At 32.4% G+C, this 16,476-nt stretch overlaps 4 protein-coding genes across 9 annotated transcripts in view; 3 read left to right on the plus strand and 1 right to left on the minus strand.

Moving 5' to 3' along the window:
• Nucleotides 1-16,476, minus strand: part of Cbp53E (Calbindin 53E) — a 62,580-nt gene that overhangs the window by 20,778 nt on the left and 25,326 nt on the right. The window lies entirely within an intron of this gene.
• On the plus strand, nt 64-2,120 carry LOC146533481 (putative salivary secreted peptide). Its single transcript, XM_085194119.1, has 3 exons — nt 64-168; nt 687-814; nt 1,290-2,120. Exons 2-3 carry the CDS (start codon nt 687-689, stop codon nt 1,516-1,518), a joined length of 357 nt encoding a protein of 118 aa, XP_085050245.1. The 5' UTR covers nt 64-168; the 3' UTR covers nt 1,519-2,120.
• On the plus strand, nt 3,484-6,523 carry LOC146533482 (putative salivary secreted peptide). The gene is made up of 3 exons (XM_085194117.1): nt 3,484-3,639; nt 5,607-5,737; nt 6,209-6,523. The coding sequence occupies exons 2-3, from the start codon at nt 5,607-5,609 to the stop codon at nt 6,438-6,440; spliced, it is 363 nt and encodes a 120-aa protein (XP_085050243.1). The 5' UTR covers nt 3,484-3,639; the 3' UTR covers nt 6,441-6,523.
• Nucleotides 9,133-13,255, plus strand: LOC146533483 (putative salivary secreted peptide). 5 transcript variants are annotated; one of them, XM_085194733.1, is made up of 3 exons: nt 9,133-9,161; nt 10,013-10,143; nt 12,993-13,255. In XM_085194733.1, exons 2-3 carry the CDS (start codon nt 10,013-10,015, stop codon nt 13,225-13,227), a joined length of 366 nt encoding a protein of 121 aa, XP_085050859.1. In that variant the 5' UTR covers nt 9,133-9,161; the 3' UTR covers nt 13,228-13,255. The 5 variants fall into 5 exon arrangements, with proteins under 5 accessions (XP_085050859.1, XP_085050861.1, XP_085050860.1 ...); XM_085194735.1 differs by lacking the exon at nt 12,993-13,255 and adding an exon at nt 10,303-10,765; XM_085194734.1 differs by lacking the exons at nt 9,133-9,161; nt 12,993-13,255 and adding exons at nt 9,600-9,702; nt 10,303-10,765.

Consider the following 16,476-nt stretch of genomic DNA (forward strand, 5'->3'; position numbering starts at 1 on the left):
CTGTAGGTAAATCGTATTATTACCTATGTACGAATCAAAAATAATAATTCGTTACATTATCACTAGACGAAATTCCTATCTGATAAACCACAATTCTTATAATATAATGGTAGCCCCAATTATCTAAATCAGTCAGTTTTCTAAAGTGCACATACAAACACACAAAAGGTAACATATTAAATATAATAATTGTTAAATATAATTAATTAAGGATATCATTAAAATTTAGAGCGTATTACAAGTAATTACTGTCGTTCATTTTTTGGAAGCAGTAGAAACTGGAGTCAGACGCTCTGATCCCCACGATTTATCGACATTGCACGCCGAATGGGGGAATCCACAGCTCGTATAACAGAGCGGCAAAATGTTAATAATTTAAAGTGCGGATGTGCAGGATACTGCACATAGTGGTGGGCAGAGATAACCTAGGAATCCAGTGTGCGTGCTAAACACACTTCACACACTTTGTTTTCATTAAGACACTTCCGTTTCTCACTTTCCACCAAATTCTCGAAGCGTTGAGTGTTGGTACTCAACGCCGCGTTCTACCTCGTTACTAGAATGAGAAAATTAAAATATATTATGGGAATCAAACTGAGAATCGTCGCGCTTACACTCGCACGCCTGTGTGCCTGTGCCACAATGGGATTTTATATAGATATAATAAAGAAATCGTATACTTTCAGATGAAGTACTTCCTCTCGTTAGTAGCGTTAGCTGTTTGCGCCACTGTATGCCATGCTTCATTGCATAATAGTGGTCAAAGCAACTTCGTGGTCGGTTCAGTACGACCAGGAGACCGACTGTTACGCAGGTACATGCATATACATTTTAATTATTATGTTCCAATTTATAATATAGCCCTAAAAAAACAACTTGCATAAAAATTCTGCAATTTTTGATTTTGTTTCAAACTGACAATAAAAAAGCAGCTTTACATTTTTTCTTTTAGCAACTTAAAATACAATGCTTCGAATTTGAATGAAAAGTGGAGAACTGAGTTGAAAGTGGAGAACGCAAGATCATGTAACTGATTATGAAAAATGTGATTTCGTTAATTATTTACCTAACATATTAAAAAACCTCATTGTGTTCATTTAAAAATAGCTGATTTTTAAGTATCTAGTATACTAAAATGTCAGAATGTCTAACACTAATATTCTAGCCTACCCTAGCTAGGGTAGGCTAGGACTACTGCTAGCTAGGACTACGGCTAGCTACTAGGGCTAGAGCTACGATATTCAAGTAAAATTTATTTAATTTAACCCTACCTAAATATAATATTTCAGGGATATCGTCAGCCAATCTGTCAGACCTGGATCTCAACTCGGCATATCTCGCACTATTTTATATAATTTTATCTGGAGAATATCATCCGTACGAGCTTTTGAAAATGTCGTCCAGTTTGCGTCTGCATCCATCGTCGAAGGTGGAGTTGGATATGATAACGTTACCATCCTAATAGAAAATACTTTAGGCTTTGGATATGACTACACTATAGAAGTATACGGACAATAACTTTATTTGGATGTTTATGTGATTATGTAAAATGTTATTGTATTGTTATGTAAAATTCAACGTACTTAATTTGAATTAAAATATACATATATTTTAAATTGAAAATGTAAATTTTGTATATAAAATTATGTTGTATATGAAATAAAATTATATAAATTCATGTATATGTATATATTATATAAATAGATGTAAAGATATTATACAGGATGGAATTGTCAGCACCACTTTAAATGAAACCACAGTTTTAACTACTCTATAAAAGCATAATATTATTCAGAAAAAAAATAATTCCCAAAAATGAAAGTTTTTTTTCAAACAAAATAAATTATAAAATTATCGTTTAAAATAAAACGCCATTTGTAAAGTATAACATAGGCACGCACACACTTACCTGTCAAAGCGGCAACGTCGCATACGTATGTGTGCGTCACACAAAATACAGGTATGGATAAAAATCGTGAAATGAAAAAAAAATCCTGCGTCCAAACCGTTGAGGTACCTTGGTTATTTTTTTTAATTCTGGGTTTGAAATATTTTACCCTATATGCAGTTTCAGTAAAAGAAGCGCTGCCTCTTCCAATCTGTATATAAAATAAATTCGACATTAATTTTTTTCGCTATATTCTGTATTTATATAGCACATGGCAAGGTGAACAGGCAGAGGGAACCTGGGGACTTAAATGTTAAGAAATCCCGTTTCCATTTATATAAATACGTTTCACAGGCGGAACTCAACGCCATGCTTTGTTACGTTACCAAAGTGAGAAAAGGAAAATATTAAATATTTCTTTCCCTCGAGTTGGAATCAATCCCACAACCGCCGTGTCCTACTTACTACCTACCGTCCTACTTACTCCTACTACTTCCTACCGTTTTTATTTTAGCAGTTCTACAATTTTCGTTATTACTTAACTAGACTGCTATCAGACCATCAGAATTTAAAAAAATAAATAAATCAGCTTCACTCTGTATCCCGCACACATAAAGGTAGGCAGAGAGAACTTAGTGTTAATACACTCCGTTCGCCTCTGCCACAGCGAAGAAATGAAAAAATAAATTTAAATACACATTTAATCGAATCCCCAACTTCTTCAAAATCCGTCTTCAAAATCAATAACGCTAATATAAATATACATAACGCTAATATAACAAACACACTAATATAAATATAAAAAAAATATAAATTCACATTATTAATAGTGTTTTTACATCTCCTCACATATTTCTTTTTACAAGCACAATTTTTTTTGCTGTTTTATAGTTAGTAAGAAATAATATTGAGTTCAAATGTTCAAAAACCGTACTTTCTTTTGTGATATGTACTGAATGTAAAAGTATAACTTACGAGTAAATAGTTGATAAATAAGAAAGTCTTGATGACAAAATTCACTTCACGTTTGCAAACAATGAATCATTTATTTCCATTTCTTTGAAACTTCATTTCAATATATATAATATGTATTATTTATTTACATGTAAACAACTTTATCTAATCATGCGTGATGCGCATTAATAATTAATTTCTTGCTAAATGATCTAGATTTTCGATAATTGTTGATGAGTCGTTTCTTTTTTTAGAAAAAAGGTTTTTTTATAGTAGATTTTAATTTAATTGTTTTAGATAATATTATGTATTCCAAAAGTGTCCTTAAAGTAAAATTAAGTAGATAGTTCTTTGTTTTTCCTTTTATTACATAAATATTTCTATCCCCACGTGGGACTCGAACAATACAAATTTGTTTGACAAATTTTAAATTTGAGAGTGAGTGTCAAAACACCCATCGGTCCCGTATAAGGCCCAGATTTGGTTAGATACAAAAACAAATATAAATACGTAAATATTACACACTTACTTATTTCAAGATAGACTGATATTAAAATAAAGGTAATCACAAATGAGTTCCATCACTCTCAATATATCGAAAATTGGGCGGTGCGTAACGCTACTCTCCTTCTATCACAGTCGGTTAAAACAAAGACTGATATTAAAATAAAGGTAATCACAAAAATATTTGATAAGAGAATATCTGTGCTAGATATGTATATAAGCACTTATATTGCGTATTTAAATCATAATTAGTGTGACAGTTCATCGAACGTGTTAACAGATACATAAACAAGGTAGGGTATTTACTATTTATATTAATATTTACTTAATTGACAAAAAAAATGTTTTTTAAGTAGAACAAATTTGGTTCTACAGAACATTCATTGAGGCCGTCATGGACCAGTGGGAGAACGTCTGACTGTGAACGCTACGAAAGTGGGTCTGACTCCCACTCGAGCATATAAAGTATTTTTATTTTCTCGCTCTGGTAATAAGAAAAATCGCGGTATTGAATTCCGTCACTCTTAATGTATCGAAAATTGGGTGGTGCGTAACGTTACTCTCCTTCTATCACAGTCGGTTAAAACAAAGAACAACCACAGATATCCGTAAGCCTTAGCCTTAGCGCGCACTGGTGACTTTTGTCACGGTGACAATAAATTTTTTGTCACTGACATGTCACCATACTTTTCGCGACTGCGCGCACTTGCGATGACAGTGACGAAACTTTTTACATTTGATAAAATGGAACTCGAAGAGATGGTTGTCTGTGCACTTATATTAAGATATAGAAAAAAAAGCAAACGTAGTAAATATTGGCTTTCAACTTTTCATTTGTCATAGAGCAATGGCCTCAACTCAATTTCATCAATCAGTATTGTCATTGTCTATTTTATTTTCATGAAAACACAAGTTTTGCCTTGGTGATGAACTTGACGCCATTCTTGAAATAAAAATTCGGTGCTGCAATGCAACACGCTGCTGTTTCATGTTTATGCGGAAGACGACTAGTATGGAAACCGCAAGGGGGAGGTGACATTTAGTTGCTAATGCGCGCACGGGCATACAAATCTATGGACGCGGTGACAGTTGCGTCACCGGCGTGTTGCCGTCCTTAGCGCGCACTGGTGACTTTTGTCACGGTGACAATAAATTTTTTGTCACTGACATGTCACCATACTTTTCGCGACTGCGCGCACTTGCGATGACAGTGACGAAACTTTTTACATTTGATAAAATGGAACTCGAAGAGATGGTTGTCTGTACACTTATATTAAGAAATAGAAAAAAAAGCAAACGTAGTAAATATTGGCTTTCAACTTTTCATTTGTCATAGAGCAATGGCCTCAACTCAATTTCGTCAATCAGTATTGTCATTGTCTATTTTATTTTCATGAAAACACACGTTTTGCCTTGGTGATGAACTTGACGCCATTCTTCAAATAAAAATTCGGTGCTGCAATGCAACACGCTGCTGTTTCATGTTTATGCGGAAGACGACTAGTATGGAAACCGCAAGGGGGAGGTGACATTTAGTTGCTAATGCGCGCACGGGCATACAAATCTATGGACGCGGTGACAGTTGCGTCACCGGCGTGTTGCCGTCCTCCGCGGACAAAAAGTCACCCAATTGTCACGTATCCAAATGCGCGCACCTTCATTAAGTGTAATGTACACGGTGACAGTGACGCAACAGTCACGGTGACAAAAATCATCAACACGCCGGTGACGCAACTGTCACCGCGTCCGTAGATTTGTATGCCCGTGCGCGCATTAGCAACTAAATGTCACCTCCCCCTTGCGGTTTCCATACTAGTCGTCTTCCGCATAAACATGAAACAGCAGCGTGTTGCATTGCAGCACAGAATTTTTATGTCAATAATTGCGTCAAGTTCATCACCAAGGCAAAACGTGTGTTTTCATGAAGATGAAATAGACAATGACAATACTGATTGACGAAATTGAGTTGAGGCCATTGCTCTATGACAAATGAAAAGATAAAAGCCAATATTTTCTACATTTGCTTTTTCTTCTATTTCTTAATATAAGTGCACAGACAACCATCTCTTCGAGATCCATTTAATCAAATGTAAAAAATTTCGTCACTGTCATCGCAAGTGCGCGCAGTGGCGAAAAGTATGGTGACATGTCAGTGACAAAAAGTTTATTGTCACCGTGACAAAAGTCGCCAGTGCGCGCTAAGGGTAATGTGTCACAATAAAATATAATTAATAACAGTAAAATATAATTTTTTTTCCAGATGAAATTTTTCCTGTCTTTTCTTACGCTAGCCGTTCTAGCAGCGTTGTGTAATTCTGCATCTGTACAAAATGGCAGCAGAGCCAACCTGAACGTTGGATGGGTGCGACCGGGAGACATTTTATTACAAAGGTAATATATACGATAGATAGAGGGAACCTGAATTTTTGTTTCCCACTTCTGTCCAATTTTCAAATCATTTGAGTTATGGTGATAGTCAATTCTGCGCTTTATCTTGTTAGTGTAGTGAGGAAAATAAAATAATTCGTTCTCCCGAGTGAGAATCAAATCTACAACCGTCGTGTTTGTATTCAGACGCGTCGCCGCCGCGCTACGCTAAGACGGCAGTGCTAACTAAAAAAAATAATATAAATTAAAATATTTCAAAGTTTGGATCCTCAAGCTCCAATTTACTACCATTGTGTGGACATTTATTTAACTTTTTAATTAAGTTACGATGGATTCATTATTAAGTTCAGACTTTAAGTTCGGAGTTCAAACTTTAAGTTCGGATTCAAACTCTAAATTCGGAATCTGGTCGTTCGGTTTATCGATAATCGACTTACTATAACTTAACATACCATTACAATTTTCTAATTCCAGGAGGCAGATCGCCCAACGCGCCAGGCCAAACGCCATACAATATCAGGACTACATATACCGCGGCAACTATCGCACCTACATATCAGCAGTGCGAGCTTATGAAAATGGCAGGACGCAGTACGCAAATGCGTTCATCGTAGCTGGTGGGATAGGACATAGCAACGTGACTGTCAGACTGCAGTCGGCCAGGGGCTACGGTTTCGATTATATTGTTGAAATATGGGGGCGCTAGGGTTTTATATAATTGTTAGTAATAAATTTATTATAAGTAAATAACTAATTTGTAATTATACGAATAAATGTATTATAAATAAATAGTTTTGTCTAATTTTTCAACACCAGGAACATCTAACTTATTTTCTATACTATACATATTTTTATACTTTTTAAAGAGTTATTCCATGTTAATGACGTAAAAAGAATCATCAAAATCGGTTCACCCAGTCAAAAGTTCTAAGGTGACTTTTTACAGAAGTTCGTTAAATATTTAGAAAAGGTATAAAAATATAAACGTGTGGGATTCCAATCTTTATCTCTTGCAATTATTTTATATAATAATTATTTATCTTTCATTTAAATGAATTTCATTTCCATAATATTATTTATTATTTCTATTTTATCTATATAGTTTTCAATTCACCATCGTTAAGCAAAATGGCGGGAAAAAAATATGTGTTAAATGTCATCCTATATTATATGCATTTAGTTTAAGTGTTGGCTATTTAAAAATATATATTTTTATACTTATTTCCTTATGTTGAAAGTGTCGATTATTGGTCCTTAACAGTTACTGATACCCTATTTCTACATATCTTAGGGATCCACTTTAGCAATTAAAAAGAAAAAACGGACCTCATATAGGTACTTACTTTATTGTTCGTCAGTTCGTCTGTCAAGAAGGTGAAATTAATATCAAATGTCATGTTTATGATACCTTAGAGCATAGAAAAATCCAATCTTCTGTATTAATGCAATCAAAAGATACCAGCATTTATCCCTATTTATCCCAGGAAGTGGGAAACACAATTGTCTTCCCAGGTTCCCTTTACTTACCCCGCTATATGTGGGATAAAGAATGAAACTAAAAGATATCAAATCTGGCAAGAATTAAGAGCATGCAGTAATAGCAGTGCAAGATTAAAAATAACATCGACCTGTGAAGCTTTTACTTTTTTAAAATATTTTTTATTACTAGCGGACGCGCGCAGCTTCGCTTGCGTATTTAGAGGTGAATTCTAATAAACCACGAAACATGTGTTCAATGAAATATTTTTAAGAGTCTAAATTTCAAATTTTATAATAATCGGTGGCGTTTTAAAGATTGTTCTATACAAACTTTCAACCCCTTATTTGCACCCTTAGGGGAAGAATTCAAGAAAACCATGAAACATGTGTTCAATTAAATACTTTTAATAGTCTGAATTTTAAATTTTATAAAAATTTGTCCTGATTTAAAAAAAATCTATACATACTTTCAACCCCTTATTTGCACCCTTAGGGGAAGAATTCTAGAAAATCATGAAACATGTGTTCAATTAAATACTTTTAAGAGTCTGAATTTCAAATTTTATAAAAATTGGTGTCGATTTAAAAAAAATTCTATACAAACTTTCAACCCCTTATTTGCACCCTTAGGGGGAGAATTCTAGAAAACGATGAAACACGTGTTCAATTAAATACTTTTAAAAATCTAAATTTCAAACTTTATAAAAATCGGTGCCGATTTAATTTTTTTTCCATACAAACTTTAAACCTCTATTTCACCCCTTTAGGGTTAAAATTTTTTAAAATCCCTTCTTAGTGGATGTCCAGATTGCGAAAGTAAATATCTGTCCAAATTTCACGTTTCTACGCACAGCGGTTACGGCTGTGCGTGCGTCTTACCTCAGTCAGTGATATTTTTTATTATTATACACCACGGACATTGGTGGTCCGTGCCCATTTCTGTGCCCAGTTCTTTTGTGTTATTGTTTAATTTCACATAACAAAAAAATATAATAAACGAAAACGATATTTTACTGTAAGTATTAAAGTGATTACTATTCCTTTTCGACGTAATTAATGTTTAAGATAAGAATTCAAATATAATTCTTCTACGAATTTATACTAATATAATAAAGCAGAAGAGTTTGTTTGTTTGTTTGTTTGTTTATACACTAAAACTTCCCTAAGCCTCAGGAGAGCTATAGGCTATATAACACTACACTTTAATTCTTAGTTAGTCTGAAATAACAATAATTATAAACGTTTTCGTATGTACGTACTTTAACCGGGTGCGCTGCAGAAATAGTTAATTATATGTTAGTACATTGTACTACAAAAACATTCAAGATTTAATTAGTTCTAAAATAAAGTGCGCGAGACTATATTATAACTATCTTTTCCAAATACGTCACAACAAAGTATTTTGTGACAATAAATTAAAAAAAAAAAAAAAATTCCAAAGTGATATTTCATCGTTTTTTATTTGATATTGAAACCTATGACTGAAAGTTAATATACCATCAAGAAAATTTTATGAAGATATAAGCCTTGATACTTTTCAAGTAAAATTAAAATTAAAATAATTCAACGCTCACCGCAAGCCTAGGCTTAAGTCCCGTAATGGGCGCTCTTGCCGCTGAAGATATCCTCTCAGGTTGCCACATAGTGTTTACTTATAAATTGTAAAATTATTCTGTTGGCAAATGCCACATAATAAAATAATTATAGGTGGTATGCGGGCAAAGCCGCGAGATGGCGGCTAGTTTATTATAAGAATAGATATAAATTTGATGACTCGATAGTATCTACAGAGATCGTCAATTCATTAATCAGTGGTGTCTCATTTTAATGATATATAGATTTGATAAATATAAACACTAGCTTTTACAAGCAGCTTCTCCTGCGTGGTTGAGTGGCAAATGTTTAGAATAATATATTTTACACCAAAATACCTTAGATCGCATGTAGGGCGAGTTTCATCGAAATTATTAATTTGATATAAAGGAACCTAAGGCCATATACATTTTTAGAGAACATAAAAATTTGAACGTAGCGAGTCAAAATTCGGCGCACAGTGGTTAACGAAGTGTTTTAACACTAGGTTCCCTCTGCCTATCCTGTTGTCGGCGGTAGTGCGGTGAGCGGCAGAACTCAACGCCGCGCTTTCATCTCGACACCAGAGCGAAGAAATGGAAATATCGAGTGGGGATCGAACCCACAAGCAGTCGGTTTTACAGTCACACTTTGTGCCCCTGCGCCACGACTGGCCTCAATATATACCTACTATACTATATATTAATATTGCCTTTTTGAAAATTATTATAAACAGATTACATAATTTTCATAATTTGCAATTTACAAGTGATTCACAGTGACAATGTTTTAATCACTTTTTATTTTAAAGATTAAATCAGATAAGAGAATGGATTCTTGTATATAAACTCCTAGTTGAAATTTTAAGGTATTGTTGGTTTCGTAGTCTTATAAAGCGTGTTAACTACTTATTCAAGGTAATATGTTAAGTATTTATATTATTCAATAGTATAAGTATAGTTTCGTTGGCATATTTAGAGACACTTTCTGGCGGGTGCCTGGACCGTATCTATGAACAGATACGTTCATATTAAGGGGTTTTATAAAAAATATCATATATATTTTTTATAAAACCTTATATTATATTTTTTATTGGGCTAGACTTGTAGCGTCAGACATATTATGACACGTTTTCTAAAATATTTTCCCATTTGTAATATTTTTTCGAAACAATATAGTATTATTATTACCATAATAGAAATATTAAAAAAGCATTTGTTTTTACAGATGAAGTTTATCCTGTCTCTTCTCACGCTAGCTATTCTTGCTGGGTTGAATAATTCAGCATCAGTAGACTATGCCAGCAGAGCCAACTTGGTCGTTGGTTCTGTGCGACCGGGTGACTCGCTGTTACAAAGGTATTTTTCAAATGGGAACAAAAATCTTTAAAAATCAATTATATTGACGAATTTCTTAAATTCTAGATTTTCTTACATGTCATCCATCTACAAATAGCAATCAGTTTCAATTTTATTGTATGTATAATTACTATATCTAATCAAAATTTCAAATTCCAGGAGAGTGATAGCTCAACGTGCTGTGGCAAACAGCATACAGTATCAGGACTACATATTTAATGGTAACGCCAGAACAAATATAACCTCAGTGAGAGCTATCGAGAATATAAGGCAGTCTGCATCTGCACGAATTATTGCTGGTGGATTAGGAAGAAATACCGTCACTCTCAGACTGCAGACAGCCAGAGGCAGAGGTTTTAATTACACCGTCGAAATTTATGGACGTCTCTAAATGTAAATGGCCTACTTTCACGTTTATTCAAAAGCAAAAAAAAATCATTTCTTTATGTTCCATACAAAAAATCTATACAAAAAGCTTATAAAATCACCAAACATCCAAATTTTTACTACCAGAAACTTAATTCTTCTGTAGAATGTCTTTTGTTTTAAGTCAAAATCTGTAGAAAAGCGAAGGTGTTGGTCGTAACGCATCATTATACAATTAAAAGTCATTTTAATATCACACATTATTTTATTTTTGTTGAAAGAATTCTTTCTATATTAGATATTTTATTAGTCTTTAAATACATATAAATAAAACTTATATACTAAGTGATAGACAGACAATGCAAAGAAGAAAATACTAGACTTACAAGGCCGTCGTGAGAGTGTGACTGTAACGCGATGGTTGTGGGTTCGATCCCCACTTGAGGAAATAAAATATTTACTTACATTTATATTTTCATTTCTTCGCTCTAGAGTCGCGGCAACGAGCGACGTTAAGTTCCGCCACTCAACACGCAATGCCTCCAGAATTGGGCGGAAAGTGGGGAACGGAGTGTCTTAACTCTGCCTACCCTGATACAACGTGAAGCTGATCTTAAAAGTGAGTGGTATGAGAAACCAGGGTGAGACCTTGATCGACCTTTAAAAACAGTATTTTTCAAGTGGGAAGTGTCGACTGTCGATGATACTGTAAGAAGGTAAAACGCATTCATCTTTCTTTCACTCTCCTGCTGTACCGGTTGCTATCAACACTACAGCTGACTATCCACACTCAACACACCTCTCGCTAGAGGCATGAGCGAATGTAAACTATGAAGTTATATGGTAATAAAACTGCATATATTATCAATTACTCATTATGTTGTTTCTAAAGACAAATATTATTAATAAATCTATTACTAATTTAATTATCTTTCCTGTTATCGTTTAATTGGATTATATATCTATGATTTAATGACTCAGTAGTATTTAAAGAGAGCATCAATTCGATGGCGATTTTAATGATAAATAGTGATAATAAATATAAACACTAGCTTTTACAGCCAGCTTCGCCTGCTTGGTCGAGTGGAAGCAGCTTAACGTGCAACAACATGCGGCCTTGAATTCCTCCAATCAACACATCTCGTAAAACGATGAACGAAGAGTCTTCTCACTAGATTCTCTTTGCTTATTCCGCTTTATGTTGGATGGAGCGAATAGCTGATAGTTGTCTAAAAACTGCATAATACCTACTTTAAATTAATATTCTGTTTTTGAAAAATTATAACAAACAGACTTCTTGATTTTCATAATCAGTTATTTGTTCATTGTAATTTGCAAGTGATTCATAGTCACACTGATTTAATCACTAAAATATCAGATAAGAGAATAGATAATGTTCTGGTATATAAACTCCTGGTTGTTATTTTAAAGTATTGCTAGTTTTATACTGTTATAAACGTTTTAACTACTTTATTCAAGGTAATATATTTGTATTTATGTTATTTTATAGTTTTATGTTTATTTATAATTGCGTAATTAGCCTATTTACGGATAATTTCGGGCGGGGGGCCTAGAGCTTAATTTTGAAAAGATTATGTTTATTTTAAGGGCTTTTTTAAACATTTTTAAGCATAATTTCTTTTATTAGAATTTCTGAGGTGGACGGAACCCTCTTTCCTACACCAGTGATTGCGTTGCTTGTACATTATCAAAAATATTTTTCCGTTTGTTATATGTTCGAAAAATACATATAGTATGTTAAATAATAATTTATCTTTTCAGATGAAGTTTATTCTGTCTCTTCTCACGCTGGCTGTTCTTGCTGGGTTGAATAATTCAGCATCTGTGCAATATGCCAGCAGAGCCAACTTGGTGGTTGGTTCTGTGCATCCCGGTGACTCGCTGTTACAAAGGTACGAGTATATACAAAATAAACACTCAGCTTCACGTTTTAGTATGGACAACCATGCGTTAAGACACGTTCTCCATTTTCAGCCCTATTTTCGAAAAATGCATGTTTAGTAGTGGAAGTTAACGTCGCCCTTGGTATACCAGAGCCGGAAAAAAAATATCAAGTGGGAATCGAATCCACATTATATCTTTATCTATCTTTTTCTCTCTGCGTATAAATTATAATTATTTATTAATTTAAAATAATCATTTAATTAAATTAAGAAATAATTGTATATCTGATCATATTCTATACTTCAAGTATCGTGGAGAAGATCTATTAAATGATTATAAATAAATAAATAATCAAATAAATTTAATATATAAAATAATCAAGAACAGTAAATCGTTTTGCCATTACATTGCCTATATAACCACTTTTGATATGAACCTTATGGAACGGTGTTTCATTTCCACTAGTAGGGTCACCATAAATTATTGTGGTAATCATAAAAAAAATCTTAGCAGTTTTCTGCTTTATAAATATTACATATTTATATATTAATAACTATAATCAAAATTTAAATTTCCAGGAGAGTGATAGCCCAACGTGCTGTAGCAAACGCCATACAGTCTCAGGACTACATATTTAATGGTTATGCTCGAACAAACATATCTTCAGTAAGAGCTCTCGAGAATGGTGTAAGCCAGTACGCATCTGCAAGAATTATATCTGGTGGATTAAGAAGAAACAACGTCACTGTGAGGCTGCAGTCAGCCAGAGGCAGAGGTTTTAATTACACCATCGAAGTTTATGGACGACTCTAAATATAACTGGACTGTATTTTTAATTATATTTATTTTATTTCATTTAGTTATGTTCCATACAAAAAAATGTGTATAACTAATAACAAAAAAATATGTAAGAGAGATCTCTATCAGGAACTCAATTTTTTGTATAATCTCTTTCTATATCCTAGGTACCTAGAGCACAAAGCTATTGTTCGTAACGCATTATTATAAAATTAAAAGAAGTAATTTTTAAATACTGTTTTATTATTTATAGTTAAATATTTAAATATGTTCCTGGTAATTAATAAACTAATGACTGAGAAATAACGTCCACATGTGTAAAATATTATAATATATATACTTGTATACTAGATACCTTTTGCTTGCCTAAGATCCTTAAAGGAAATATAGAATATTAATTTTAGGTTCTATATTTTACAACTACATTTTTTTTGTGTGTCCATCGATTTCCCCGTGATTTGTCAAATAATATTTCGTTTACTTGAATTAGCATACTTTCCCACCGGTCCCATGATCACCAAATCAAGATGGAATTGTGGGACCGATCTCAATCGAGGAAGAAAATATTTATTTAAATTTTTATTTTCATTTTTTCTCTGGTGTCGACGCAAAGCGCGGCGTTGAGATCCGCCACTCAACCCGCAATGCCCCCAGAATTCGGTGGAAAGTGGGAAACGGAATGTCTTAACACGAGGTTCCCTCTGCCTACCTCACTATGTGCGAATACAGCGTGAAGCTGTTACTTCTGTTCTATTCGATCACATACGAAAGAGAAACCAATTAAAAGTCTTAAAATTATTGACTATTACAAAGATAATTAAAATTAATATTACCAGTAAATGACCTATTAATTCTAAAAAAAATTAATAATCGATTAAAATCTATATTAACGTTCAGTAAGTAATTATACTAAGCATAAATGTATAAATATATAAAAAATAATAATCATTTACGCAAACATTTGAATTAAATATTAGGCATTTTGTACCACAGTCGCACGCCGACGGTCCTAAATGTTATTATTCTCTTTCAGTGATGCCACCTTTTCACATTTTTTTGTAAATATTATTATTTGCAATACGAAGCATTAAAAATTGAATAATATAACAAAATTTAATAATTTTAATTCTTTCAATTGTATCTAAGATTTTTTATTTAATTAAAAAAATATATATATTTTTTTAAATAGATATTATTATTATTAAAAAGTATAACTAATTTCATGGCAATAACATAACACAACATCAGTCACACTTCATGAGTATATTATAAAAACTACGGAGGCATAAAAAATATATATTATGTATAATAATATAAGGAAAATCCGCGTGATCGTCAAATAGAATCAAAGTACGGACATCGCGAAATAGACGTTTACATCTAAAATGATAATTCATTACATTATCGTATTTATATTGCCAGTAATGTTCGCCGCATCTACATTTAACAACAATAGTGAAAAAGAAATTGTTGTTGGATTTTCTATAATGGATTCTTATGTTGACCAAGAAAATACTAAGATTTCGAATATTGAACATGGTGGTGGTGCTTCAGAGGTAAATGAGGCTCAAAATGACATCAATAATGGACCTCTTCGTTTTAATAATGATGACTTTCCTCTGGGATCTGTTCTGGTGGGTGACCGATGTTCAACAGGTTATGCTAAAATACAAGGAAAATGTGTTGAAACGCATTAAATGTGTGCAAAATTTTTTATTATCTTTATAGTAAATATAACAAATTAAATCCGTTTTATTATTTACTTCTATTATTACTTTTAAAAATAAAGTATAATTAATTAAATAATCGACCGTTGTATAAATTGGAAGTTACACGGCACGTCTACAATTAAAATCAATACAAACAATTATCAAAGTGCATTAACTAATAGCTAAAATGTATATAATTATACTAAGTGACATTTATTATTTTTTTAATAAAATGTATATATATTTTTAATGAGGTCAAACAACGCGGTAGAATCTAATAAATATAAATAGAATGACGGCAATTAACCAAGCATTAGTATTTCTGAAATGAAGGTGTACATACTTCTTTTAACTTTAGAAGTGATATGTGCTCTTCCAATAGATAAGAAAAGTACACAGAATGAAACCAAAAATATATTAGTTTCCAAAGAATCAGCACTCATAGAACAAAATATATCTAAAAATAAAGGTATCAAAGCGACTGTGGGAAAAGCAAATGAAAATCCTTTAAATTTAAAACAAAAAGACAAAAATGAAGAGAGCCATGATGATATCAAGAAAAAGTCGAAACAAGAATCTTTGGGTATTGCAGACAGGAACAGGAATAAGGAAATAAAACATAAGAACACCAAAATCGATCTGGAAAAAGGAAGTCCACCGAGAGTTCCTTTAAAAGAAGCAAAAGATACTGATTACGATGATGTAAAAATAGTTAGTTACTCCGCTTTTGTAGGGGATGGCTGTGCTACTGGTTTGGCAAAAATAAATGGAATTTGTGCTGATATCGATTATTGATGTGACTTATTTAGAAAAACGTATAACAATATAACGTAGCGAGATTTGAATCCATGTCCCTTGAAAACTGGAAAAGTGTCTTTTCTTTCCCAAGTGTGGAATAACACTTTAAAAATATCAAAAATATAGGTGTGACTTTTAATTGAATGTTAACAATGTAAGTAAACATTAAATAAATAAATGAAAATATGTTTTATTTCTGATAGTAAGTATATCATTACAAAAAATATTCAATACAAAATGATATTTGCATGTTTAGACTATTTTGCAATTGTGTTCACTAAAACCATTATCACCTGTCATATCAATTGATTTCGATTTTGGATTTAGAAAAATATTAAATTATCCAAAACTACGTAAAGTAAAAATTGTGCAACATGCTAAGAAATGTTGCTTTTCTTTTATTTCTATTTTGGTTTATTTTTTTTGTGTTTAAAAATCCCGTTAGGTTCTGTAATGGGACTTTTAATAATGATAAACTAATAGCATTGAATATTAAAGACATTAATTCAAAATAGAAGATATGCAGAAATAAATTTGTTTGTTAATAAAGAACTATAGCAAATGTTACTTTATTTTTACTTCAATTTTTTTTCATTAAATGGTATATTTAATGAAAAAAATTTCATAATTTAAATTAAAATAACCATATGTGGAGTAATGTCTGACAATAAACACCATGGTTGTATTTTTTTTATTTTTCTTTTGTGGTATGAGAGAGCGCAGCGTTAAGTTCCGCGAATTAATGTGGAATGTATCG

Source organism: Heliconius melpomene, chromosome 12 (genome assembly GCF_056956725.1).
Source record: "Heliconius melpomene rosina isolate 202511_hmr_F chromosome 12, ASM5695672v1, whole genome shotgun sequence".
NCBI lineage: Eukaryota > Metazoa > Arthropoda > Insecta > Lepidoptera > Nymphalidae > Heliconius > Heliconius melpomene.

Excerpts from the sequence above, each read along its gene's own strand:
- LOC146533481 (XM_085194119.1), top strand. The coding sequence starts at position 687 with ATGAAGTACTTCCTCTCGTTAGTAGCGTTAGCTGTTTGCGCCACTGTA. Across the intron at positions 815-1,289 it reads GGAGACCGACTGTTACGCAG|GGATATCGTCAGCCAATCTG; the intron begins GTACATGCATAT and ends ATAATATTTCAG.
- LOC146533482 (XM_085194117.1), top strand. The coding sequence starts at position 5,607 with ATGAAATTTTTCCTGTCTTTTCTTACGCTAGCCGTTCTAGCAGCGTTG. Across the intron at positions 5,738-6,208 it reads GGAGACATTTTATTACAAAG|GAGGCAGATCGCCCAACGCG; the intron begins GTAATATATACG and ends TTCTAATTCCAG.
- LOC146533483 (XM_085194733.1), top strand. The coding sequence starts at position 10,013 with ATGAAGTTTATCCTGTCTCTTCTCACGCTAGCTATTCTTGCTGGGTTG. Across the intron at positions 10,144-12,992 it reads GGTGACTCGCTGTTACAAAG|GAGAGTGATAGCCCAACGTG; the intron begins GTATTTTTCAAA and ends TTAAATTTCCAG.